Consider the following 24,714-nt stretch of genomic DNA (forward strand, 5'->3'; position numbering starts at 1 on the left):
AGGGACAGAGAGAGAAGGAGAGAGGATCCTGTGCTGTCAGCACAGAGCCCAATGTGGGGCTCGAACTCACGAACTATGAGATCATGACCTGAGCTGAAATCAAGGGTCGGACGCTTAACCCACTTGAGCCACCCAGACGTCCCTCCTTGATTTTCTTTTACTTTGTTTTGCTATCATTGATTTCTGCTCTTTATTTTTTCTCCCTTTTGCTTTGGGTTTAATTTTCGCTTCTCATTTCAGTTTCTCTAGAACACTTATCTCTTAATTACTGCTTTAGGCTGTGTCACATAAATTTTGATATGTTGCTTTCTTTTTTGTTCAATTTAATATGTATTGTAATTTTCCTTGAGGCTTCTTTGATCGATGAGTTATTTAGAAGTGGCATTGTTTAATTTCCAAATATTTGGGAGCTTCTAGGTGTCTCTCTGCAACTGGTTTCTAGGTTATTTTAGTTGTGGTCAGAGAACATACTTTATAGGATTTCAGTTATCTTAAATTTGCTGAGGTTTGTTTTATGTTTGAGAATATGGTCAACTTGGAAAATGTCCTGTGTGCACATGAAAGGAATGTATATTCTGTTGATGTTATGTGGAGTATTCCGTAAATGCCAGTTAGGTAAAGTTGCTAATAGTGTTTAAGTCTTCGACGTCCTTACTAATTTCACGTACTCGTTCTCTTGAATAATGAGAGAGGGAGGTGCCTGGGTGGCTCAGTTGGTTGGGCTTCTGACTTCAGCTCAACTCATGATCTCCTAGCTCGTGAGTTCAAGTGCTGCATTGGGCTCTTGCTGACAGCTCGGAGCCTGGAACCTGCTATGGATTCTGTGTCTCCCTCTCTCTCTGCCCCTCCCCTGCTTGTGCTCTGTCTCTCTCTCTCAAAAATAACTAAATATTAAAAAATAATGAGAGAGGAGTGTTGAAATCCTCACCTGTAATTGTGGGTTTGTCTAGCTTTTTGTTTTTGTTTTTGTTTTTTAATGTTTATTTATTTTTGATAGAGAGAAAGAACAAGTTGGGAAGGGGCAGAGAGAGAGGGAGACACAGAATCTGAAACAGGCTCCAGGCTCCCAGCTGCCAGTCCAGAGCCCAATGGCCTCAAACCCATGAACTCTGAGATCGTGACCTGAGCCAAAGTAGGACGCTTAACTGACTGAGCCACCCAGGTGCCCCCCCCGCCCCTTTTATTTTATTAAAAAATTTTTTTATTTAACGTTTACTTATTTTTGGGACAGAGAGAGAGAGCATGCGAGCAAGCATGAGCGGGGGAGGGGCAGAGAGAGAGGGAGACACAAAATCCAAAGCAGGCTCCAGGCTCTGAGCTGTCAGCACAGAGCCCGATGCTGGGCTCGACCTCAAGAGCTGTGAGCTCTTGACCTGAGCCGAAGTCGGACGCTCAATCGACTGAGCCACCCAGGCGCCCCAGTTCACATGAATGTTTATAAGGTAATGGTTCTCAGCCAGGACAATAATAGCGTTCAGAGCATGCTGGGGAAATGAATGGCACCAGTGTTGCTTGTTATAATATCTGTGGTGGAGTTGTTGGTAGCCAGTAGGTGGCTCAGGGGTGCTAAACTGTGCTGCAGTGGTCAGGATGATCCAGCCCAGTGAAGAAATGTCCTGTCTAAAATGTAGTAATGTTCCCGTTCAGAAACACTGTTGTTAAACTTTCTCTGTAGTGGAAAATATATTGAAGTTTTAAGATATGAATTATGGATGGTGATATCATACTAAAATTCCTAGTATATTTTGTTATGTCATTAAAGTGGAATAGACGTTATAACAGGTTTTCTCTTGTGTAATCACTTTTAGACAGTTGGCTGGTTTCCTGTTTTCAGTATTATTAACCCATATAATAAATTTCCCTATTAAACTGTATGCAATGCATTTAATAGGTAAAACAGTTGAGGAATCGGGCAGATGAAGATGCTCGAATGATTCACATGAGTATGCAGATGGGTAATGAACCTCCCATTTCACTTAGAAGGGATCTGGAACACTTAATGCTCTTGGTAAGCCATTACACTGGATGCATGGTCATCTCTCCTTCCTTCCATTATTTACTCCCTAACTTTGGAAAGGTTCAGCTGTAAGATCTTAAATAATTGAGTTCCATAGAAATGTAAATTTTCAATTCAAGGTAATTTTTGAGTGAGAGGCATTTTCACCCAGTGTCTGCTTATTCTTTGCAGATTGGTGAGCTCTATAAAAAGAACCCTTTTAATCTGGAGCTTGCTCTGGAATATTGGTGTCCCTCAGAGCCTCTTCAGACTTCCACTATCATAGGTTCTTACCTTGGGGTGGCTCATCAGCGACCCCCTCAACGCCAGGTAAGCTCTTAGATTTCTGTTTTTCTGCCTTGGTGTAAGTGGGAGTCTTGAACCGTGAAGAAATGTTAATTCCTAATTGCTGTTAACACAAATGGCTACTCGTGTAACCTTTAGAAATTGGCACTTTTTTCCTTTTTGAAATTTGAAAGTGTTAAATTTAAGTTCTGATCATTTTGGAGTTTATGTAGTCAGTCTTATGTAGCATATTAGCTATGTGTCCAATCATAGAAAGGTGTCTAGTCTTTCTGTGTGTCACTTGCTTGAATGTTACTGGTATTTATTTATTAGTTTGTCCCCAATAGGCATGAAAATAACCCAATATACACCATTCTTAACAAGTTGGGGAGGTTAGGATAGGTGTAGGTACTAAAAGGAAAGGCTGAGAAGTTAGAATTGATGACAAAATGAATCAGTAAAAAATGTAGGAAAAAGTCCATTTTCTGTCCTATGTTAACTAAAGTATGATACGCAGTAGCAAATAAGATGGATTGCAGTCTCGATCTTCATCTTTTGGGATTTCCTATTCTGGAGTCTCTCACGTTGAATAATTTTTAGTTATGCTAGAGGCTGAGATCACACACCTTTTCTTTTTACTGCATTTGTTACATTTATTGTTTCACTTTTCAACCCCATTTACAAAAATGTCTTGGAGAAGGAGTGATTAAAATTTTTGAAGATTAAAAAAAATCCTTATATTATGAAATATTTGAAACATGGAAGAGAGAATAATTATAATGAACACCCAACATCTTAATTTAACAGCTGTTAACATTTTGCCTCGTTTGCTTCATCCACTGCTGTTATTTTTACTACTTTTATTTTTCTGGAGTACGTGAAAGTAACTTAGAGCCAGCATGACATTTCACCTTTTACTGGATAAGTGACTATCTCTTAAAAATAAGGATAATTTTCTCCATAATTAGAAAAATCACTGTTCTAATAGATTTAACAATAACTTCCAGAGACCAGTAACATTTTCAGTTCTGAAATCCAACCAATGAGACTGAGTGTCTGAATAGCACTTTTATTTGTTAATAGATTTAAGGAATAAGCAAAGATAAAAGGGAAAACTAAGAAGTGGATTTACAGAACAGGAATGTGGGAATGTGGTATTAGCCAGAACAGAAAACAGTATTTTTAGGCTACCCTCCAAAATTCTTTCAGGTTCCTGGGTCTTCATACTAAATTTGACTGGGATTCAGGAACCGTGGGTTCCAAGTATATTTGAATTTGCTGGTTTATTTTAGAGGAGTAAATTTCTTTGATTGTTTTACATATTTAAAATGTGAGTAGCCTTATGTTCTGTGGCATTGAGATGTTTTGAAACAAATGTGCTTTTTGTTCACAGAAAATTTTATAATTGATTAAGTTGCTAGTGACAATCTTGAAAAAATAATTTTTCATAAGTAGAATACCAAATTATTTTATCTTTGAGGCATTAAATCAGTGCACTTAGTTTTAGTTCATATGTAGTCTTCACTAGTTAGTCCATGCTATGTAAACTATTGATTTTTCCCTATTTCAGGTCGTCTTGTCAAAGTTTGTTAGGCAAATGGGTGACCTGTTGCCTCCAACGATTTACATTCCATATTTGAAAATGCTCCAAGGATTAGCCAATGGGCCCCAGTGCGCCCACTACTGTTTCAGCTTGCTTAAAGTCAATGGTAGTAGTCACGGTAAGAGAAACTTGGATGTTATCTAAGTTTGTTGTGACATTGTTTTGTTTGGGTTTTTTGAGAGAGAATGAGCGGGGGAGGGTCAGAGAGAGACTCCCAAGCAGGCTCTGTGCTGTGAGCATGGAGCCTGACATGGAGCTCAATCTCACGAACTGTGAGATCATGACCTGAGCCAAAATTAAGAGTTGGACGCTTAACCAGCTGAACCACCCAGGTGCCCCATGACATTCTTGAACTCACTATTCCCCTGCCTGTTAAAGAATATTGGTTACTTGTAATAAGTTTTACTAGGTATATAAATTATTTTTATAATAATGGGAAAGAAGTACCTTGGGAGCTTTATGCATAGTGATGCCTTAATTACGGTCTCATAGGTAGGGGAGTTTTACCATTGACTTTATTAAATACAATTCAGTTTAAGAAATCAGAATTAATATATAAAAACTTCCAAGAACACATCTGGTATTCAATACATACTATATACCCTTGCCATATGATTTTGATTTTTTTTAATTCATAAGTACTTGTTTTCTAAATTTCTCTTCTTACAGTTTCTCTGTCAACCCTCTCCCAATTTCCTCATTTAATTTTCAGACTTGAGTCTGGTTAAATTGAAACACTGGAAAAGAGAAGAGAAAGAAATAGTTATTAAACATCTGCTTGGTAGGTCCCATGATTGGAATTGAGCTCTGCCTAGCTCCAAGGCCAGTGTTTTGACTACTCTGTCAAGGCCTGCTTATCTTGCCCTGTGCTTGGTATGTAGTGGAGTAGTGTAAATTACAAATCTAGACTGTCCTTATCTCTGTCTGTGGGAATTTAAGCTCACGCTTGGGAATTAGCTGTTGGGGAAAGGAGCCCCGTGTAGTCACAGGACAACACAGAGAACTCTTATGGATATAAAATAGGTAACTGACATCCAAGTAATTTACCTTTGCATGTGCCTGGGTACCACCTGTTCTTAGCCCTGAAGAAAAATTAATCCAGAGACTGAGCTCACAGATGGATTCTACCCCATTTTCAACACACTGCTTATTCTTGACAAGACAACATACTCTGCTTATCTAGGATAAAGGCACAGTTTATTGTTTTCAGTTTATTTTCTCCCTCCATTTCCAAGCAAATGCATAGACATTTTTGAAAGAAAATTTTATGCTGTCTTTCTTTACAGTTGAAAATATTCAGGGAACAGGTGGCAGTCCTGTTTCCTGGGAACATTTCTTTCACTCCTTAATGCTTTACCATGAGCATCTCCGGAAGGATCTTCCGAGTGCAGATAGTGTCCAGTACCGTCACCTTCCTTCACGTGGCATCACCCAGAAGGAGCAGGATGGACTGATTGCCTTTTTACAGCTCACATCCACCATCATTACTTGGGTAATTATCATCCACAGTATGTAAGAGTGTAATTTTATTTGTTTTCTAGCACGGGGGCATTTTAAGAGGATCCCGGACGTTTGTGAAATGCTTGAAGTTTATAAGTGATGAGTTTTGCACACAGAATTCTGTTTTTAGGCTCTGTGTTTCTTTACCTTCAGAGGATGTAACGGTAGCTCTACTTCTTGCCATCAGCTAATGTGAAAATAATAAATAGCATGTGCCTGAAAGAAAATAGAAGGGCAAATAAGAATCAGTGTTTGGATTCACATCCTTCTAGAAGGTTCCCTAGCGTAGGTATTTGTTGGTGTGTATCTATGCGTAAAGAATATTTAAAAAAAAATTTTTTTTTTTTTTTTTATTTTAGAAAGCGCAAGCAGGGGAGGGGGCAGAAGGGGAGAGAGACAGAGACAGAGACATTGAGAGAATATTAAGCAGGCTCCACACTGAGCACAAAGCCTGATGTGGGGCTCAATCCCATGACCCTAGGTTCTTGACCTGAGCTATATCAACAGTCAGACATTCAACTGACTGAGCCACGCAGGTGCCCCAAGAATTTTTTTTCAATTTTTACTTAAAAAAAAATTTTTAGTTTGAGAGAGAGAGAGAGCAGGGGAGGGGACGGGGTGAGGGGGGAGAGACAGAGAGAGAGAGAGAGAGAGAAAGAAAATCTTAAGCAGGCTCCATGCTCAGAACCGAGCCCATTGCAGTACTGGATCCCATGACCATGAGGTCATGACTTGCGCCAAAATCAAGAGTCAGAAGCTCAACCAACTGAGCTACCTAGGTGCCCTGCCCCAAGAAATTTTTTATTATCATTATTTTTAATGTTTATTCATTTTTGAGAGAGAGGGAGAGAGAGAGAGAGAGAGAGAGACACACACACACACACACACACACACACACACACACACACACACAGAGTGGGGGGAGGGGCAGAGAGAGGGAGACACAGAATCTGAAGCAGGCTCCAGGCTCTGAGCCATCAGCACAGAGGTGGACACAGGGTTTGAACTCACTTACCATGAGATCATGACCTGAGCCGAAGTGTGACACTTAACTGACTGACCCACCCAGGCACCCCAAGAATATTTTTAATTAAAAAGAAAAGTTATTTACTGAATTACTCTTTTATTCTCTCCTTACACCAAACCATCTCACCTGCTACTCCCAAATTAGTCTTTAAATTTTTTTAAAATGTTTATTTATGTTGAGAGAGAGCATCTGCAAACAGGGGATGGGTGGGGTGGCGGGGGAAGAGAGGGAGAGGGAGAGAGAAAGAAAGAGAGAGAGAAAATCCCAAGTAGGCTCTGTGCTGCTAGTGTAGAGCCTGACTCGGGACTCAGTCTCAACGACCGGGGGGACCATGACCTGAGCCAGAATCAAGAGTCAGATGCTTAACCAACTGGACCACCCAGGAGCCCCCCAAATTAGTCTTCATAAGAAACATTAGTTTCATTATCTAATTTCTCTGCTCAGAAATCTCTTCTACTTGTTTCTCTTATACCCTAGAGCAAAGTTGTGTAGACATTCTGTCTTGAAGATAGGAATAGTGTCTTTGTAGTTTTTCCAGGATTAACATTATTAAACATTAAAACATGAAGATAGTAATTACTTCTTATTGAATTAAAACGGAGTGGTATTTGATACCATATATATCTTCATTTTTTTTCTCAAAAATTGAAATGGCATTTATTCATATAGTAAAAAATATATTACATTGTTTCAGGCAGGATTGACAGTGCTTAGGTTAAGATTTATGTGACCCTGGCCGACCATTTATCTCATATGTATTATTTTCCACGCTTAGAGCTATAAAAGGAATTGTAAAAGGCTGTTTCTCCCCTCTTCTTTACATTGACTGAGCAGTAATCTGATATGATCCACTGATAGACTTCACACATAAGCCATAAGCTTCTCTTAGTTTTAGTATGTATTAGGCCTTTGAATACTCGGTATAAGTGCTAGCAATTTAGATTATTGCTGGTCATTTTTCTTAGCTTTAAAAAATGGAAAGTCCTTGTTCTTTTTGTGTTCAATTCCCAGAGTGAAAATGCTCGTCTGGCACTCTGTGAGCATCCTCAGTGGACCCCGGTTGTGGTGATCCTGGGACTCCTGCAATGCAGCATTCCCCCTGTTCTAAAAGCAGAGCTGCTCAAGACCCTTGCAGCTTTTGGAAAATCTCCTGAAATTGCTGCTTCCCTCTGGCAGTCGTTGGAATACACTCAGGTAGTATTACAAGCTCTCTTATTTATTACAGTTTGGAAAGTGAGGCTTGATACTGTGGCAGAAGCAAGAGATCCAGTTCGCAACTCACAGTATACCATGACCTTCCCAGTTAGACAGTTACGACTATAGTACTGAGCATAGCATCAGAAACAAGCCACCTTGGGTTTTTCTCTTGGATCAGTTGACAGCTTCACTAGGTTACTGGAGATGGGTTCTTAAGACTTTGTTTTTCAGTGTCTGTGAGAAATTAATAAATGGACAGAATTCCTCAACTCGTCTTTGAGACCAGGAGGATAAGAGCCTTCAGGCATTATTTGTACTCATTAAATGTGGGGAACATCCGCTTTTCTTTTTTGCTTTGTCTGTGTCCTCCTGTCCCACCCGAGAAGAATGAAGAATCTCTCTTTCAACTTTCTTTAGACGTAAAGCGTATTGGCATTTTTCTGTGAAGGTGTAGTTATTCAATGTATATGCTGAATTTAAAAAGGAGACTAATGATGTGCTTTACAGAAATAACTCTAGGAAAATGGTGAGATGGAATATGTGTTTGTCTAAAAAACACTACAACATACAGGTGCCGGTGATTGTAACTTTGTTTTGAAGCAGTAAAATATTCTAGTTATTTTCTAACCTGTGTCCTGAAGATGTAATGATACTTAGCAAGAGCAAAATGAAGGGAGCTGGTATGTACCGAGAGGCTGAGTCACTTTTGGTTTAGTATTAATGCTTCATTTTTGCATTTAAAAGTGTGTCAGTACTTCATGTCCTAAGTGCTTATACTGCTCCTTTATAATGAAAACGCAATATGAGTGGGTTTAGACATTTCTATCCTTAGAACAAGACTTCTTTTTAAAGGCTGCTGCCTGATAGTATATTTTCAACTTGTAAGAATGTCAAGTAACATGACATTAAGCGTAATTAACTATACCATATACTGCTCTATGTTCCTAGCAAGGTCAGGTCGGAACAGCTTAAACTCAAAACTTTTGCCCACATAAGAAACCTGTTCAAACCTGTTCTTGACAAATTTAATTATTGGTTTTCTGGTGCTAATAGTAGGGCTGGTCTTGAACACTGGTGAGATTTTTGTCCCATAAATCCTCTTAAGATTCATTCCTGGAATATCTCAGGAAATCTGCTGAAAATACATCTCATGTGCACTTAGAAACCATCAGTTTTCTGAAGCCCAAATAATTGGAGCTTCTACCTGAACCCTGCACAGTTGCTGATGAAAGTCCATCAGAGACTTCTCAATTGTCCTCTCTGATTAGCATCATAAGATACACACACCTGTGGGTGTGAATATGACTGTTTATATTACAGAGTCACTGCTCTTCATTGAGGAGTAGGGAATGCTTCTAACATCTCATTCTTATTATTTTAAGATACTGCAGACCGTAAGGGTTCCAAGCCAGAGGCAAGCGATTGGTATCGAGGTAAAGTTTTCCTTTGAGTTTAAATGCTCTACTCGTACATTCACATGATGAAAGTTAACAAAAAGTATTCTTACATCCTGTGAGGTTCCTTATAATTTTCAAGTTTAATATGTTTTCATTTGAAGTGTTGTCTGGTCAGTGTTGAAATGGACATGACATTTTTCCTGAGAGGAAGCAAAATACTTCAGGTTTCAGAGTTGGGAAAGGATGTTCTACGGCAGCCACCCAAACTGAAAGTTTGCGTTGAACCCAGTTTAATTGGATTACTTGGGTCAACCTGAAGTGAGAATTTACTTGTTTTAGTTTCTTTGCTTCTCTCTCTACACTCCCCCTCTCTTTTTCAAAAAGAAACATAGAAGATTTCTATTTTTAATTCACACCTGGGAACAATACATGGGAATTTGAAATTCTTCCATCTGATTAATTCAATTTATATGATACTTTGGTGTCTTTTCCTCTAAATGAAAAATGGTGAGATAACGTATCTTTTGGTGTGATGATAATTATGATGACTAGCTCAATACTAGTGAGTCAATGTCTGTAAAATGTTGTGTACTTTATAGCTGATGGTTTCATATTACTAAATTTCTTTATTTTTTCTTTTGGAAGGTTGAACTAAATGAAATAGAATCCCGGTGTGAAGAATACCCGTTGACTCGGGCCTTTTGCCAGCTTATTAGTACCCTGGTGGAGAGCTCATTTCCTTCTAATTTAGGTGCTGGCCTGAGGCCCCCTGGCTTTGACCCTTATTTGCAGTTCCTCAGAGATTCTGTGTTTCTCCGATTCCGCACAAGAGCTTACCGGAGAGCAGCTGAAAAGGTAATATACAGAGAAAACGTATTTTCTCCTTACTCGTTTATTGCTGCTTTTTCTCTTATTAAAGGTATGAGATGCTGTAAATTCATTTTAGCTTTTGGCAGTCAGTAAAATTCATAGTTTTAACACAGAGATGTCCGTGATCGGATTAGTTTATGTGCATTAAAAAAAATGAATTTGGGCACTAAAACCAAAGCACTGACTTTGTAGTGACCAGTAATTCAATTGATACAAATTCATAGTTACTCAGATCCTTAACTGAACACATTTTGACCAAAATTGAACCAAAAATGTCACACCTTTGTCAGTTGGAAACATATCATCCTTTATTGAGGTGATTTAGTTTAGAGGTTGAAATAAGTTGAAACTTGCACACCAATTTCTCTTGATTAGTAGCACTTCTGGATTATGGAGCCTTGTCTTGATAGGAAGACGTATTGTGATCTGTCCGTTATGTTTGCCGGGGATGGAGGCTGAGGGAGCACTGACATTTACATACGTATTTCCTCTGGTTGCGACACACTCGCAACTGAACTTACTGTATATATCATCTTACGTAATTCCGTTATTACTGTGAGGCAGGTACTATGAACATTCCCATTTTACAGATGGAGGCTTAGCAAGGTTAAGGAACTTGCCTAAGGTTCAGAACCAGGATTTGAACCTAGGACTCTGATTCCAGATTCAAGCTCATAACCACTAAGCTATGTGAGAGACCCTTTCAGGTTCTGACGTAATTCACTTAGTCTATAATGTTTATTGCCTCACAGAATACGCTTGGATGTATCTTGTAGGGACATTTCTACTTTATAATTTGCTGTTTTTGAACCTGTTGGGTTTATTTGTTGTTATATTAGTGATTATAAAAATAATTTTGTTTGTGCTAATTTGGGACAATTAGGAAACTATAGAAAAATGTAAGAAGAAATTATATTATCCATAATCCTGTTGCCAAAGGAAGGATAACGTATCCTTCTTCATATATACGTATATCCATATATGTATATCCGTATATACGTATATCCACACACGTGCGCGCGCGCTTAAATTGAGATAGTTAACATTCGTTTGTATCTCTTTTTGGCCGCTAAATACAGTATCATGAGCACTTTTTCATGCCATCAAAGATTCTTTGAAAACCGTCTCTTCATTGATTGCATAATCATTACTTGTATGTAGCATGGTGTACGTATTATTACCCTTTCATTGGACACAGTTTGTTTCTAATACTTAGTCCCAAATAACTGAAACTCATTTTTTGTCTGTTGTTTTATGATTTTTGCTTCTCACATAGTTAAAATAAATACTGGGAGAGGTGTACATTTAAGTCCTAAAATTACCTCTTTAACATCTATTTCCTTATTGGATGAAAACAATGACGGCAGCCATGCCTTGTTAATAAAAGGCATTTCAGATGCTGAATAATGGATGCTGGTAATTGTGACCTCTTCAGCAAAATGCTCTGATACGTTTTCACACTTGTCTCAAGTACCTTATTTGCCTTTTCTTAAAAAGGTCATTATGACCTAAGGGTTTAGATCTTGAGTCAGCCATGTTCTTGCCAGGGGTTACTGTTTTTCATTCATGCATCTGGACCCTTCCAGTGCTGCTGTTTCCCCTAGTTACCACTGATTTCAGTTCCACCCCAACATATTTACCCTCAGGCATTTTTCCTCAACTTCATGGATTCTTTTCACTTGAAAGTCTTCTTCAGGTTTAACTTCTGTCACTGTATTTTAGAACAGTAGCTTCTCACAAAAACAGTGCTTTACATTGAGATAAATAACATAGACATAGAGCTAGTATATATATTTATAAATCCTAAAATCATTCATTATGTGGTGATAATAAGCCTTTTTTACTTAAATAAGGGATCTTGAAGTTTTTGGAAAATATAGATAGGTGGATAATTTAAAAATAATAATAAAAAAAATCACTGTATAATCCTAATTCCTAGACTCAGCCTTGATAAAATTATGTGTAGTGGAAATTATTTTAAAATAATAATTTAAAAAACCACCCTAACTACAGTTACCAGCCTCAGCCTTAATAAATTCTTTGCAGTGGAATTGTTTTTAGAACAAAGTTTTAATTTTGCCATCTATACTATTATACATGTTTTTCCTTTGGCATAAATATTTTTCCTCGTCACATAGCTTTTAAAAATCATTTTTTTTAACATTTATTTTTGAGAGAGAGAGAGAGAGAAAGAGCACAAGCAGGGGAGGGGCAGAGAAAAAGGGAGACACAGAATCAGAAGCAGGCTCCAGGCTCTGAGCTGTCAGCACAGAGCCAGATGCGGAGCTCGAACTCACAGACCGTGAGATCATGACCCGAGCCAAAGCTGGATACTTAACCAACTGAGCCACCCAGGTGCCCCTTAAAAAACTATTTTTAACAAAAAGATATTAATGGGTCCATTAGGGGCAAGCGTCCCTTGAGTCTTAACTTGTTTGGCTAGAGTCATATAAGATAGAATATTGGTCTGGGAATAGAAGTCTAGGGCTTAATTTCCAGCATGTTTGCTACCAAGCTTTATGGTTTGGGGAAGTTATTCATGCTCTGAGCTTCATTAGCTTTCTTTGTGATCTAAGGGCGGTTAGATGATTTCTTGGCCCCTTTACAACCTGAGAATTTTAGAGAAAATATGAAATATTTGACACTTTGGAGAAGGGACTTCAGTCATGTTCTGGAGAAAAGTGGGAGGAATGAAAAGCTTAATAAGGCCGTCACCTTGGACTGTTTTATCATTACTGTAATATTTGTCTCTTTCTATAGTGGGAAGTTGCTGAGGTTGTTTTGGAAGTGTTTTATAAATTGCTCAGAGATTATGAGCCTCAACTTGAAGATTTTGTAGACCAGTTTGTGGAATTACAAGGTAATTTATCACTTCCAAGTATGCTGTCAACTATTGATAAAGCTATTTATAACTTATATATATAAGATACAGATTATTTTAAGTTAATGAATTAAGTTGGGATATAATCTTTTTTTGTTACATTGTCTTAGTTATTTTAATTGTTCTGAGCAAGAGAAAATAAAGTAAAATTTTGCTGAATGAAAGAAAGAACACCTCCTTATAGATCCTTTAAGGAGTTAACATAGGTAACTAACTACTATGAGGAAATCAGCCCTTTGGGAATTACCACTGTGTACAGTTCGTGCCATTGTCTCTAAATTGAAAGTAGCCCGTTTAGATGCCATTTAATTTACAAGTCTCATATATTTCATATAAATCAAGGGTATGACAAAAATACTAACTGACCATCTCCTGGACTGTGTTATGTTCTATTTAGGAGAAGAAATCATAGCCTACAAACCACCAGGATTTAGTCTGATGTATCATCTTCTGAATGAGTCACCAACGTTGGAGCTTGCTCTTAGTTTGCTGGAGGAAGGCGTTAAGCAGCTGGATACCTATGCCCCTTTCCCTGGTGTGTGCCTGAATGTCTTAACGTCTTGAAAACAGTTTTGATATTTTCTTTTTTATAAATGGAGGTTTGAAAGAGATGATTTTTGAAGTCCTTTTTCACTGTAAGATTCTCTGTATCCACAGTGGTGGTTTCAGTGAGTCATACAAGCAAAGTATATTAAAAGTGAAAGAGTAAGGTACAGAGATTGTCAGTAGAACTGTGTTTCATTGCGTGGTCTTTTATAGGTAATTATAATGATCTTTCTTTCACTTTGATGTCTCTAATGTGCTTACATTTAAATCTAATGTACTTTTTGTTTCTTGTCCATATGGTATTGGTCAAGGCACTTACTATCGTGCCTGCTACATAGTGTTTGATAAATTTCACTTGATATCATTATTACTGCTAATTTTCATGGTTTATTGAGTGCTTCGTATGTACTTGGTGCTGTTAAGAGCACATTTAACACATTTAATCTGTACAAAAGCCCTTTGTGGTAGATGTTATTACTTCCAGTTTGTAAATAAGGAAATTGTGCAAGAGAGAGGTTTTGCATCTTTATCTGTAGCAAGTTTTAGGGCTGTGATTTGAATTTAGGCAGTTTGGCTCGAGAGCCCATGTGTTTTAAATTTGAATGGTGGGTTTATGGGTGATCCTTGTTCAAATTCTCAATTTCTTTATTTGCACATTTTCTGCAATGAGCATGTATCACTCTAAATCGCTTACTAGGTCTTGGCACCATTCACACTGACATTCAAAGATAAAAATCTTTGTTGTGGGGGCCGTCCTGTGCTTTGTAGGCTCTACCCACTAGATCCCTGTAGTGCTTTCCCAGTTGTGACAACCAAAAGTATCTCCAGACCTTGCCAGGTGTCTTCTGGGGCCTAAATCACCCCCATCCGAGAACCATTGCTTTAAATAATCAAGGAAGAGATCAGGGAAAATGACGAGAGGCCATTGCATACAAAGAATCTTGAGTTACCAAATTACTGTGAATTGCTCGAGTGAACAGTTTTATGAAGTTGCTGCTGTAAGTGACCTTCTGAGGGCTTTTTGAGTCCAGAATTTGTCCTTTAGCTTGTTTTCCTAAGAACTATGTGTTTTTAAGATTCATGTAGAGCTTTCTAATTTTCTTTGTAATTTTTTCTAGGGAAGAAGCATCTGGAGAAAGCAGTGCAGCACTGCCTTGCCCTTCTCAATCTTACTCTGCAAAAGGAAAATCTCTTTATGGATCTTCTAAGAGAGAGTCAGCTAGCTCTAATAGTCTCTCCTTTAGAACAGCTATTACAGGGAATCAATCCCAGAACTAAGAAGGCCGATAATGTGGTGAATATTGCCAGGTAAGTTACATTTGTAGGTAGAAAAATGTCTAAATAAAATCACGTGGGCATTCTACCTTTGATTTCCAAATCTGATCAGATCTCTCATTCATTACTTGGCGAGTGGGGTAAGTGGGGCTCATTTTGTTCTTACCTTCCTTAGCCCCTCTGATTTTAATTTCTCTGACCTTTACAATTTCTTTTTCTTCTTCCTTAATGGATTCTGTTCCTAAACATTTCTAAGTATAAAATGACATTACTTTGGTACTATTTGTCTCCTGTAGGGAGACTGGGTGTTTGGAGGACAAGGCTAGGGAGCAAACTTCTCACTGTATATGTCCTAGCTTCCAGTGGCTTGCTTGGCACTGTTTGTTTTGTGACTTACAGAGACATCACCTCGATTACTGTCTTCAGTTTCACATGGCGTTCTCCTTGTGTGCGTGTCTATTCCAAATTCCCCCTTTTAATAAGGACAGCAGTCGTTGGACCAGGGTTTTCCCTAATGACTTCACGTTAACTTGACTGACTGTGTCTACAAAGACCCTGTTTCCTAAAGTTCACTTTGGGTTCAGATATCGGCGATTGAATTTTGGAGGAATGCAGTTCAACCCATAATAGACTGTATCTAGTTAGAATGGATGTCATTGTCTAATTTACCCAAGAGTGCTCTACGACCCTGATTCTATATGTTCTTTGTAGCGAAGAGTGTTTTAAAAGCCAAAAGTTGTGTCACATTGTTCCTCAAATGTTTTCTTGTTTTAAAGATACCTATATCATGGCAATACTAATCCCGAATTGGCTTTTGAAAGTGCCAAGATCCTCTGCTGTATCTCTTGTAACTCCAATATTCAGATAAAATTGGTTGGAGATTTCACACATGACCAGGTAACTGATGTTCTTGTTATTTCTTAATGTTTGTTTATTTTTTAAGAGAGAGAGAGGGAGAGGGAGGGAACAGAGAGAGACGGGGACAGAGGATCTGAAGCAGGCTCCATGCTGACAGAGAGCCTGATGCGGGGCTTGAACTCACAAACTGTGAGATACGACCTGAGCCGAAGTCGGATGCTTCACCGACCGAGCCACCCAGACATCCCATGTTGTTACTCCTTTTGGGTCATTCTGAGTACGTATGGAAGTCACAGTTGTCTATTAGAGGAATCATATTCTTGTTTATGAAAAAATTCTGTGAGAGTAAGTAGATTTATATATGACGGTGAAACCTGTTCATCAACTGGGCTGTGATTCGTGCTTGCGGATGTCGCCATCCGCAGTGACAGTGCACAGGCTGTAGTGTGTGATTGTGCTGTCTGTGCTGTCGCGCGTGGACAGGAGGGCTTAGAGGGACTGTTGCTCCTCTAATAGAGCAGTTGAAGTGATGAGGTTTGTAAGTGCAGCTTCTGCTTGTATTTTGCATCTGTTGTTTCTCCCTCTGTCAGTTGGGTACAATCTGAGGGAGCCTCTGCAATTCTCAGTGTTTCTCACTGTTGAGTTGTCTACTTCTGCGGCTTTCTGGTGACTTACATTTGTGTCACTTCATTGGCTATTGCACTATAGACAGTTTTCAGATGTTCATTTAATCCAATTTATAGTCCCTTTCTATTCCGAATAGCTCGCTGAATAGCTACTATTGGGGAATCTGCTGCTTTTTTTTCCCTCTTTATAGGCGTTTGTCTCATTGTATCTTCATGTTAGAAACCACTGCTTTTAGCTAGTTATATTTTGTTGTGTCCTCCTTCGCAGTGTTTTAAAACAGGGACTACTCTGGCATTTTGGATGGGACAGATCTTCATTTTGTGTGTCACTCTTGCTCATACTGCAAGACTCTTAGCATCCCTAGTCCCCTAACACTGTCTGTCAGCAGTAAACTCTGGTTGTGACAACTCAGAAGGCTCTCACATATTTCTTTTTGGTTTTTTTTTTAGTTTATTTATTTATTTTGAGAAAGAGTATGAGCCGGGGAGGGGCAGAGAGAGAGAATCCCAAGCAGGCTCTGCTCTGTCAGCACAGAGCCCAGTATGGGGCTTGAACTCAAACCATGAGATTGTGACCTGAGCTGAAATCAAGAGTTGGGCACTTAACCCACTGAGCTACCCAGGTGCCCCTGGCGTCACATATTTCCCAAAGTGCCATCTGGGGTGTCCGTACCACCCAGGTTGAGAACCACTGTTCATAGTAAAATATTGATGTCTAATCTGGCCTTTGGATGAGGTTCTTGCAAACTACATGATAGGGGATGTAGTAGGTGAGGTTCTCAGCTCACTCATATTAAAAAAATGTTTTTAATGTTTATTTATTTTTGACAGAGACAGAGTATGAGCAGGGGGGGCAGAGAGAGAGGGAGACACAGAATCCGAAGCAGGCTCTAGGCTGTGAGCTATCAGCACAGAGCCCGACGCGGGGCTCGAACTCACAAACCGTGAGATCATGACCTGAGCTGAAGTTGCATGCTTAACCGAGTCAGCCAAGGTGCCCCTCACTCATATACATTTGAGTATGAATTATTATGACCAGTTTTAACGTCCTGCTATATTCCTCGAGGAGATTAAGTAGTATCTAATCTCTCAGCCCAGAAACATAAAACTGGTGACAGGGAAAACATTTGTAAAGAGAGAAGATGAGAATTTTATATTTTATTTTAGTTAAGATCCCATACCATTGGGTATATAAATGAAGAGGTCATGAGATGGCAATTTAATGTATTTTTTTTTTTAAAAACTGATTTGATTCTTTGGGAAAGAAAATTGGGGAAGCAAGTTTTGAAACTGAGAAAGTGTTAAAAATTTTGTTTCTTGGGGCACCTGAGTGGCTCAGTTGGTTAAGCATCTGACTCTTAATTTCAGCTCAGGTCATGATCTCACGCCTGTGACATTGAGCCCTGTGTTGGGATTCTCTCTGTCTCCCTCCTTCCGTCTCTCTCCCCCCCCACACACTTTTGCTTGCACTCTCTCTCTCTCCCTCACAATAAATAAACATTTAAAGAAAATTTTGTTTCTTCAATTATTTCTATAGAGAGCTAACTTACTACTATTTCAGGAACTGAGTTTCCTATTAAAAGTGTAACTGAAACCTAAATACTTTAGAGATTTGCCTTTTTTCTTTAGAGACAAATGTTTGTGAATGTATATCACATTTATCATAGTTTCTCTCACATTATTAAAGAACTTTATAAATTTGTCTTTTAACAAATCTTTATATGACTCCAGAGTGTAAGTCAGAAGTTGATGGCTGGATTTGTGGAATGTTTGGATAGTGAAGACACAGAAGAATTTGTACGTCTAGAAGAGGGTATGTCTTTCTTTCTTTCTTTCCTTTAATTTTTTAAATGTTTGTATATTTTTGAGAGAGAGAGAGAGAGACAGAGACAGAGTGTGAGTGGGTGAGGGGCAGAGAGAGAAAGGGAGAAACAGAATCCAAAGCAGGCTCCAGGCTCTGAGCTGTCAGCACAGAGCCCGACGCAGGGCTCAGGCTCACGAGCTGTGAGATTATGACCTGAGCTGAAGTCGGACGCTTAACCGACTGAGCCATGCAGGCGCCCCTAGAAGAGGGTATGTCTTATATTAATGTATTCATTTTTTACTTTATATAAATACTTAATATAAAGAAAACTGTTAACTGTCTATTGGCGATGATAGAGAAGTTTGGAAATCTGCTGGTACAAACCTGTAAGGTTGTGTGGAAACCTCTTCAACAAATGTGAACTCACTGTGATGGCTAATGAGGTAAACTTGAAGAAAAACATGGAGGTTTGGAATGCAAGCTATATATATTTAAATGTGGCTTATGTTGATTTTTGTTTTGTTTTGTAATTTTGTTTTGTGGGTTTCCACATGAAGGATCAGAACTTGAGAAGAAACTAGCTGGAATCCGTCAGGAAACAAGAATCCACATCTTGAATCTTCTCATAACCTCTCTGGAGCGCAATCCACCCAATCTTGCTCTCTACCTGTTGGGCTTTGAATTGAAGAAGCCTGTCAGTACCACAAACCTACAGGACCCAGGTACAGCCGTAAGACACACAGACATTTCTTTCTTGTCGTATTTGTTTAGCTAAGTGATCATTCATTGAGTTCTGGACTCATGGGATAATTCACTGAAAGTGAGAGGTCATGTGGTAGGTCAATCTTTAGGACTTAGAACAAGTCTGGACAAATTAAGCCTTGGAAAATTAGCATTTATTAATTTTCGGTGTCAGTATTTGAAAGGGTGTTTACAGTAGAACATATGTTTATGGAATTTAACTTTTCTAAAGGTATTTTAATGTTTTAATGCAGAAATTTAAAAGTTGAATTTCTTTTTGGTTTCACGTAGGAGTCTTAGGTTGCCCTCGAACATGCCTTCATGCCATTTTAAACATCTTGGAGAAAGGAACTGAAGGGAGAACAGGTCCAGTGGCAGTGAGAGAATCTCCTCAACTCGCTGAGCTATGTTACCAGGTATACAGAAGGCTGCACTTCATAGCACTCAGAAGAAATTTAACTAGATGCTTGAATATATCACAGATGCAGAAGTATAACAATAAGACTTGAGTTGAAATGAGTTTATCTGGTAGTTTGCCTTGTCTTTCATATATAGATTAAATCCATAAAGCAGAGACCCCCAGATCCTATGTGTTGCTCACTTGAAAAATGAGAGAAAGGGGCGCCTGGGTGGCTCAGTCGGTTGAGTGTCCGACTTCGGCTCAGGTCATGATCTCGCGGTCTGTGAGTTCGAGCCCCGCATCAGGCTCTGTGCTGATGGCTCAGAGCCTGGAGCCTGCTTCGGATTCTGTGTCTCCCTCTCTCTCTGACCCTCCCCCGCTCATGCTCTGTCTCTCTCTGTCAAAAATAAATAAAACATTAAAAAAAAAAAAAAAAAAAAGAAAAGAAAAATGAGAGGAAATTCGAGGTGGATTTTGACCTGCTAGTGTAGAAAGTTTCCAGTGGTTCTATTGCATGTTGTTTCTTTTTGGTGAAGACAGCAGTGGATTTGGGTCAGAAGACCTTTGATTCTCATCTCTGTGATTTAGCTAATTAGCTAAATCACCTTGGGCATGTCACAAAACTTCTGTTGAGTTTTTTAGTTTGTGCAGTGGGTTGTTATGAGGCTTAACTGAGAATGTAAGATGTGGGTGAAAGTACCTTTTTTTTTTTTTTTTTAAGTTTATTTTGAGAGAGAGAGAGAGTGGGAGGGGCAGAGACCTAGAGAGAGAGAGAAAATCCCAAGCACACTCCTCACTACCAGCACAGAGCCCAAAATGGGGCGCAAACTTACGAACCGTGAGATCATGACCTGAGCCGAAACCAAGAGTTAGACATTTAACTATTACCTGTTAGCTTAACTGACTGTTAACTGCCACCCCGGCGCCCCGAAAGCGCTTTTTTTTTTTTTTTAATTTTTTTAACATTTATTTATTTTTGAGACAGAGAGAGACAGAGCATGAACGGGGGAGGGTCAGAGAGAGGGAGACACAGAATCTGAAACAGGCTCCAGGCTCTGAGCTGTCAGCACAGAGCCCGACGCGGGGCTCGAACCCACTGACCATGAGATCATGACCTGAGCCGAAGTCGGCCGCTTAACCGACTGAGCCACCCAGGCGCCCCCGAAAGCACTTTTTAAGAACCATGTGAATCCTGCAGCTCTGGAGCTAGTAGGGTGGTAGAAAGTCCAGTTGTTTAAACTAGGATGAGAACCTCTGCCTTGCTTGTGTTCACTTATGATTATTTCTTGTTTCATTCATTTGGTGTTTTAAGAACTAGGCTTTATAGGATGCGACTAATTTCTCAATTTCAGTAGCGCCTTGGTTTACATTGCCATAAGAAAGGCATCGTTGACCTATAGCGAGCTGGACGTTTTTCTTTATTCTCCTGTTTCTCTTTTTGTAATTCCCTTCTAGTTTCTTCTATCTTCTGGCTGTCCAGACAGCCCTTCACTGTAAGTACTAGAATCAAAATGAATTCTTCCTTAATGGGGGAATCAACTTGATGTACATTTTAACAGCATTACAGAATTCGACATATTTAGATAGAAGTAGTCGATAAGCTTAATCATCTAGGCTAAAGGAGTTAGGCAGGTGAAGTAAGTGAATGAAGCCAGATGTAAGACAAAAAGGTTGGGAGAGGGAGGAGGAGGAGGAGGATCTGGCGGACCGGGAAGCACGTGCACTGCTAGTTTTCACCATGTCAGCATGTGGGTCCCGGTTTGCCAGATTCTCTGGTTTTTAATACACTGTACTGGCCAAAGGAAGCATGTCTGTACCAGCAGTCTGCCAGCTTATTACATATGCTCTGTGACTTTGCTACTCCAAGCGTGGTCCAGCCTCAGCAGCAGCACTCCTGGGAGCTTGTTAGAGCAGAATCTCAGGCCCTACTCCAGGCCGCTGAGTCAGAATCTGCATTTTAATGAGGCACTGCTCCATTTTTCATGAAAGATGCTTCCTTCACCTATAGGTTTATACTTCACTCTGCTTCAGAAAAAAAATTCAAACTTTGAAGAGCTTGTGAGTTTAGATAACTCTGATTGTAGCAAAGGGAACTAGTTTGGACCTTACTGATACCTTCCTCTCCCGGCAGTATGCGACTTTCTAGGTGCAGAAGTTGAGATTGAGCCTAGACCTCTGCTCTCTCCTCTCAGGATGGACATTTTTCTTGCCTGGTCTTGGGAACTAGGGAGGTTTTTAGGCACATGCTTGTAAAATGGCTAGTAGTGCTTTGGGAACTCCTTTTCTGTGTCCTTCCTCTAATATATTACTTGTCCCACATCTTTGAGCCTCTATCCTTGTATCTTCTTAACTGATCATCTGATACGATTGACTGATTTTGTTTTGTTTGAAGACGTTCATTATCAGCTTATCAAATTTTTATTTGTTAATAGAGTATCAAAAATAATGTCAAAGCTATTTGAAAGACAACATGCATCTGCAGTAGAACTATTTAAGTTTTTACTTTGTGTTCTTATCTTTCTTCCTTGTGTATACCTGTTTGTATAGTTACATTCAGCTGAGAGTTTTGTGTCCTTTCCCCCTCTCTGTATGAACTTTCTGTACATTATATTCAAGTTTTTACTTTGCTCTAACAAACACCTTTAGTTACTTTTGTTGTTTTTTGTTTATTTTAAGAATATAATTCCAGAGGTGCCTTGGTGGCTCAGTCAGTTAAGTGTCCAACTCTTGGTTTTGGCTCAGGTCATGATCTCAGTTCGTGAGTTCGAGCCCCATGCCGGGCTATGTGCTGACAGTGCAGAGCCTGCTTGGGGTTCTCTCTCTCCCGCTCTCTCTCTGCCCCTTTCCCACTCGTTCTCTCTCTTTCTTTCAAAATACATAAATAAACATTTAAAAAAAGAATATAATTTCAGACATGGTTTTGCAGTTGATTGTCATTACTGGTTTTATAAATTGACAGTGAACACTGAATTGGCGAATATTGAACCATTGCTCCCAGGGAAAACGTAGGTTAGAACCCTGCAAGCCTCTGTCCCGACATTTTCATCCACTGATAATTAAATAGCCAGGTGCCCCATGACTTCAGATTTTCATTTGCAAGTAATCTTGACAATTATAGTATGCATTAAGTAGTGCCAATAACAGATGAATTTAAAATTCCTTTTACATGGAAAGCATCTAATAAGTATTTATAAAATAAATCTTTCACAAATGAAAGTTTTCACTACCACTTTGCCAAATACTAGGATTTGCTTTTTTAATGTTTTATTTATTTTTGAGAGAGAGAGCATGAGTGGGAGAGGGGCAGAGAAAGAGGGGGGTGGGGACAGAGGGTCTGAAGCAGGCTTTTCACTGACGGCAGAGAGCCTGATGTGGGGCTCGAACTCATGAACCGTGAGATCGTGACTTGAGCTGAAGTTGATGCTTAACCAACTAAGCCTCCCAGGCACTCCAGGATTTGCTTTTTATAGTTAAAAATTTTGCTGTTTACATTAAGAGGCCTGCCTTACTGACTGAGTATGTATGTATGTACGTATGTATGTATGTATGTATGTATGTATTTATTTATTTATTTATAGTACGATCCATACCCAATGTAGGGCTTAAACTCATGTAACTCCGAAATTAAGAGTTGCAGTCCCTACTGACTGAGCCAGTGAGGCCTTAATTTTTATTTTTAATGTTTATTTATTTTTGAGAGAGAAAGAGAGGGAGGGAGTGCAAGCAGGGGAGGGGCAGAGAAAGAGAGGGACAGAGGATCGAAAGCAGGTTCTGTGCTGACAGCAGAGAGCCCGAAAAGGGGCTTGAACCTATAAACTGAGATAATCACCTGAGCCAAAGTCAGACACTTAATGGACTGAGCCATGCTGGTGCCCCTTAATTTTTTTATCACTAAAAAGGATGGACAATTTTTGATGGTGGGCTATATATTTTTTCCTTCCTCTCAAATGTTTTTTGCTGTTTTATCTATTTAGGTATATGATACTCATATACCTAATGGAGTTTTATATATGTTATAGGTATTTCTTATATTTATACAAAAAGCAGCCTTTATCCCCAATTCTATTATTTTCTGTTAAATTTTTATTTAATTTAGAGTTTATATTTGTTATTTAGTTGAATCTGGATTTCTTTGTAATTCTTTTGATTACTTCAATCCTGGTAAGTTTATTACCTTCCTAAGGTTCAACTAAATTAAGTATGGTTTTTAGAAGTTATTTCCTGGGTGCCTGGTTGGCTCAGTCAGTTAAGTGGCCGATGTTGGCTCATGTCATTATCTCACGGCTCGTGGTTCGAGCCCTGCTTTGGGCTCTGTGCTACGCGTCGGATCAAAAAGAATGGAGCCTGGAGCCTGCTTCAGATTCTGTGCCTTCCTCTCTCTCTGCCCCTCTGCTCGTGCTCTGTCTCTCTCTGCCTCTCAAAAAGTGAATTAAAACGCTAAAAAATTTTTTTAGAAGTTACTTCCAAGTGATTTGTTATTAGTAATAGTTAAAATACTTAACTATTTTACTATACTTTTTTAATTAACTATATGTATTAATAAACGTACTGAGGTTGACTTAAACATGAGTTGTATAATAATGTCATCAGCACTATTCCAATCTGTATTCTTGAGTTGGGGTGCTAATGATTGCTTATAACTGAGCATCTGTGTTTATCCATTTTTCTTAAGTTATTGATGGGTCTTAGCTTCTGTTTAGTAAATCTAAGTTCACCTTTTAACTTATAATTTATAACACAAAAGAAGTGATTTGTGGATTTTTTTTACTTCATTTTAACTCTTTAGGTGATATATCAGTTGTGTGCGTGCTCTGATACATCTGGTCCTACTATGAGGTACTTGAGAACCAGCCAGGATTTCTTATTTTCACAGTTGCAACATTTACCTTTTTCTAACAAAGGTAGGACATTATTTTCCCATATTGTTATAACTAATTTGTGAAGTCTATGTGATTTTATTTATGTAACATTCAGGGTAGCAGTTACAGTATTTGTGGAATTCCGTTTCATTTTGTTACTTTGCTTTTTTCGTTATTTTGGGTTGCTTTTGTAATTTGTCACTGAGAAGCCTCATGTTCTAGCTGTTGGCATAAAGTTATTTAAAAATAGCTTGTCAGGGATGGAATTTGATCCTTATACTACCAAATAAAATTTTTAAATTGTGTTGAAGAGATAAGAAAATATTTATCTGAGAAGATTCTGGAAATTTAGATTTTTTTTTTTTAATTTTTTTTTTTTCAACGTTTATTTATTTTTGGGACAGAGAGAGACAGAGCATGAACGGGGGAGGGGCAGAGAGAGAGGGAGACACAGAATCGGAAACAGGCTCCAGGCTCTGAGCCATCAGCCCAGAGCCCGACGCGGGGCTCGAACTCATGGACTGCGAGATCGTGACCTGGCTGAAGTCGGACGCTTAACCGACTGCGCCACCCAGGCGCCCCTGGAAATTTAGATTTTTTTTGAGTGACGGTGTTTAATTAAAATGTCTTGTTTTACTTTTGTTTCTTGTGTACGTATTGAAACCACTTGAGATCTTGAAATGAGAAATAGAAAGCTAAGTATAGTGGAAATAACTGAGTTTATTGACCTGACCAACGCAATCCCAGGCTATCTCTCTTTTATAGGATTCTACGTTATATAATTTTCTTTCTGATCAATTTGTAACAATTTTCTGAATTCGATTTATATCTAGACAGTTACAGTCCGTG

General features: G+C 38.9%; 1 protein-coding gene across 2 annotated transcripts in view; it reads left to right on the forward strand.

Annotated features, from left to right (window-relative positions):
* Positions 1-24,714, forward strand: part of NUP205 (nucleoporin 205) — an 86,787-nt gene that overhangs the window by 23,883 nt on the left and 38,190 nt on the right. For both annotated transcript variants that reach the window (XR_006298602.1, XM_043589633.1), the window contains exons 9-23: positions 1,892-2,008; positions 2,189-2,326; positions 3,852-4,002; positions 5,171-5,376; positions 7,423-7,605; positions 8,991-9,041; positions 9,651-9,860; positions 12,636-12,735; positions 13,154-13,291; positions 14,421-14,610; positions 15,354-15,474; positions 17,793-17,874; positions 18,423-18,587; positions 18,898-19,022; positions 23,793-23,907. Coding sequence is in view for 1 of the 2 variants with exons in the window: in XM_043589633.1 (XP_043445568.1) it covers positions 1,892-2,008; positions 2,189-2,326; positions 3,852-4,002; positions 5,171-5,376; positions 7,423-7,605; positions 8,991-9,041; positions 9,651-9,860; positions 12,636-12,735; positions 13,154-13,291; positions 14,421-14,610; positions 15,354-15,474; positions 17,793-17,874; positions 18,423-18,587; positions 18,898-19,022; positions 23,793-23,907 (2,092 nt within the window). In the remaining variant the exon portion in view is untranslated. The remainder of the gene's footprint in view (positions 1-1,891; positions 2,009-2,188; positions 2,327-3,851; positions 4,003-5,170; positions 5,377-7,422; positions 7,606-8,990; positions 9,042-9,650; positions 9,861-12,635; positions 12,736-13,153; positions 13,292-14,420; positions 14,611-15,353; positions 15,475-17,792; positions 17,875-18,422; positions 18,588-18,897; positions 19,023-23,792; positions 23,908-24,714) is intronic.

This window comes from Prionailurus bengalensis, chromosome A2, assembly GCF_016509475.1.
Source record: "Prionailurus bengalensis isolate Pbe53 chromosome A2, Fcat_Pben_1.1_paternal_pri, whole genome shotgun sequence".
In the NCBI taxonomy this organism is placed as follows: Eukaryota; Metazoa; Chordata; class Mammalia; order Carnivora; family Felidae; genus Prionailurus; species Prionailurus bengalensis.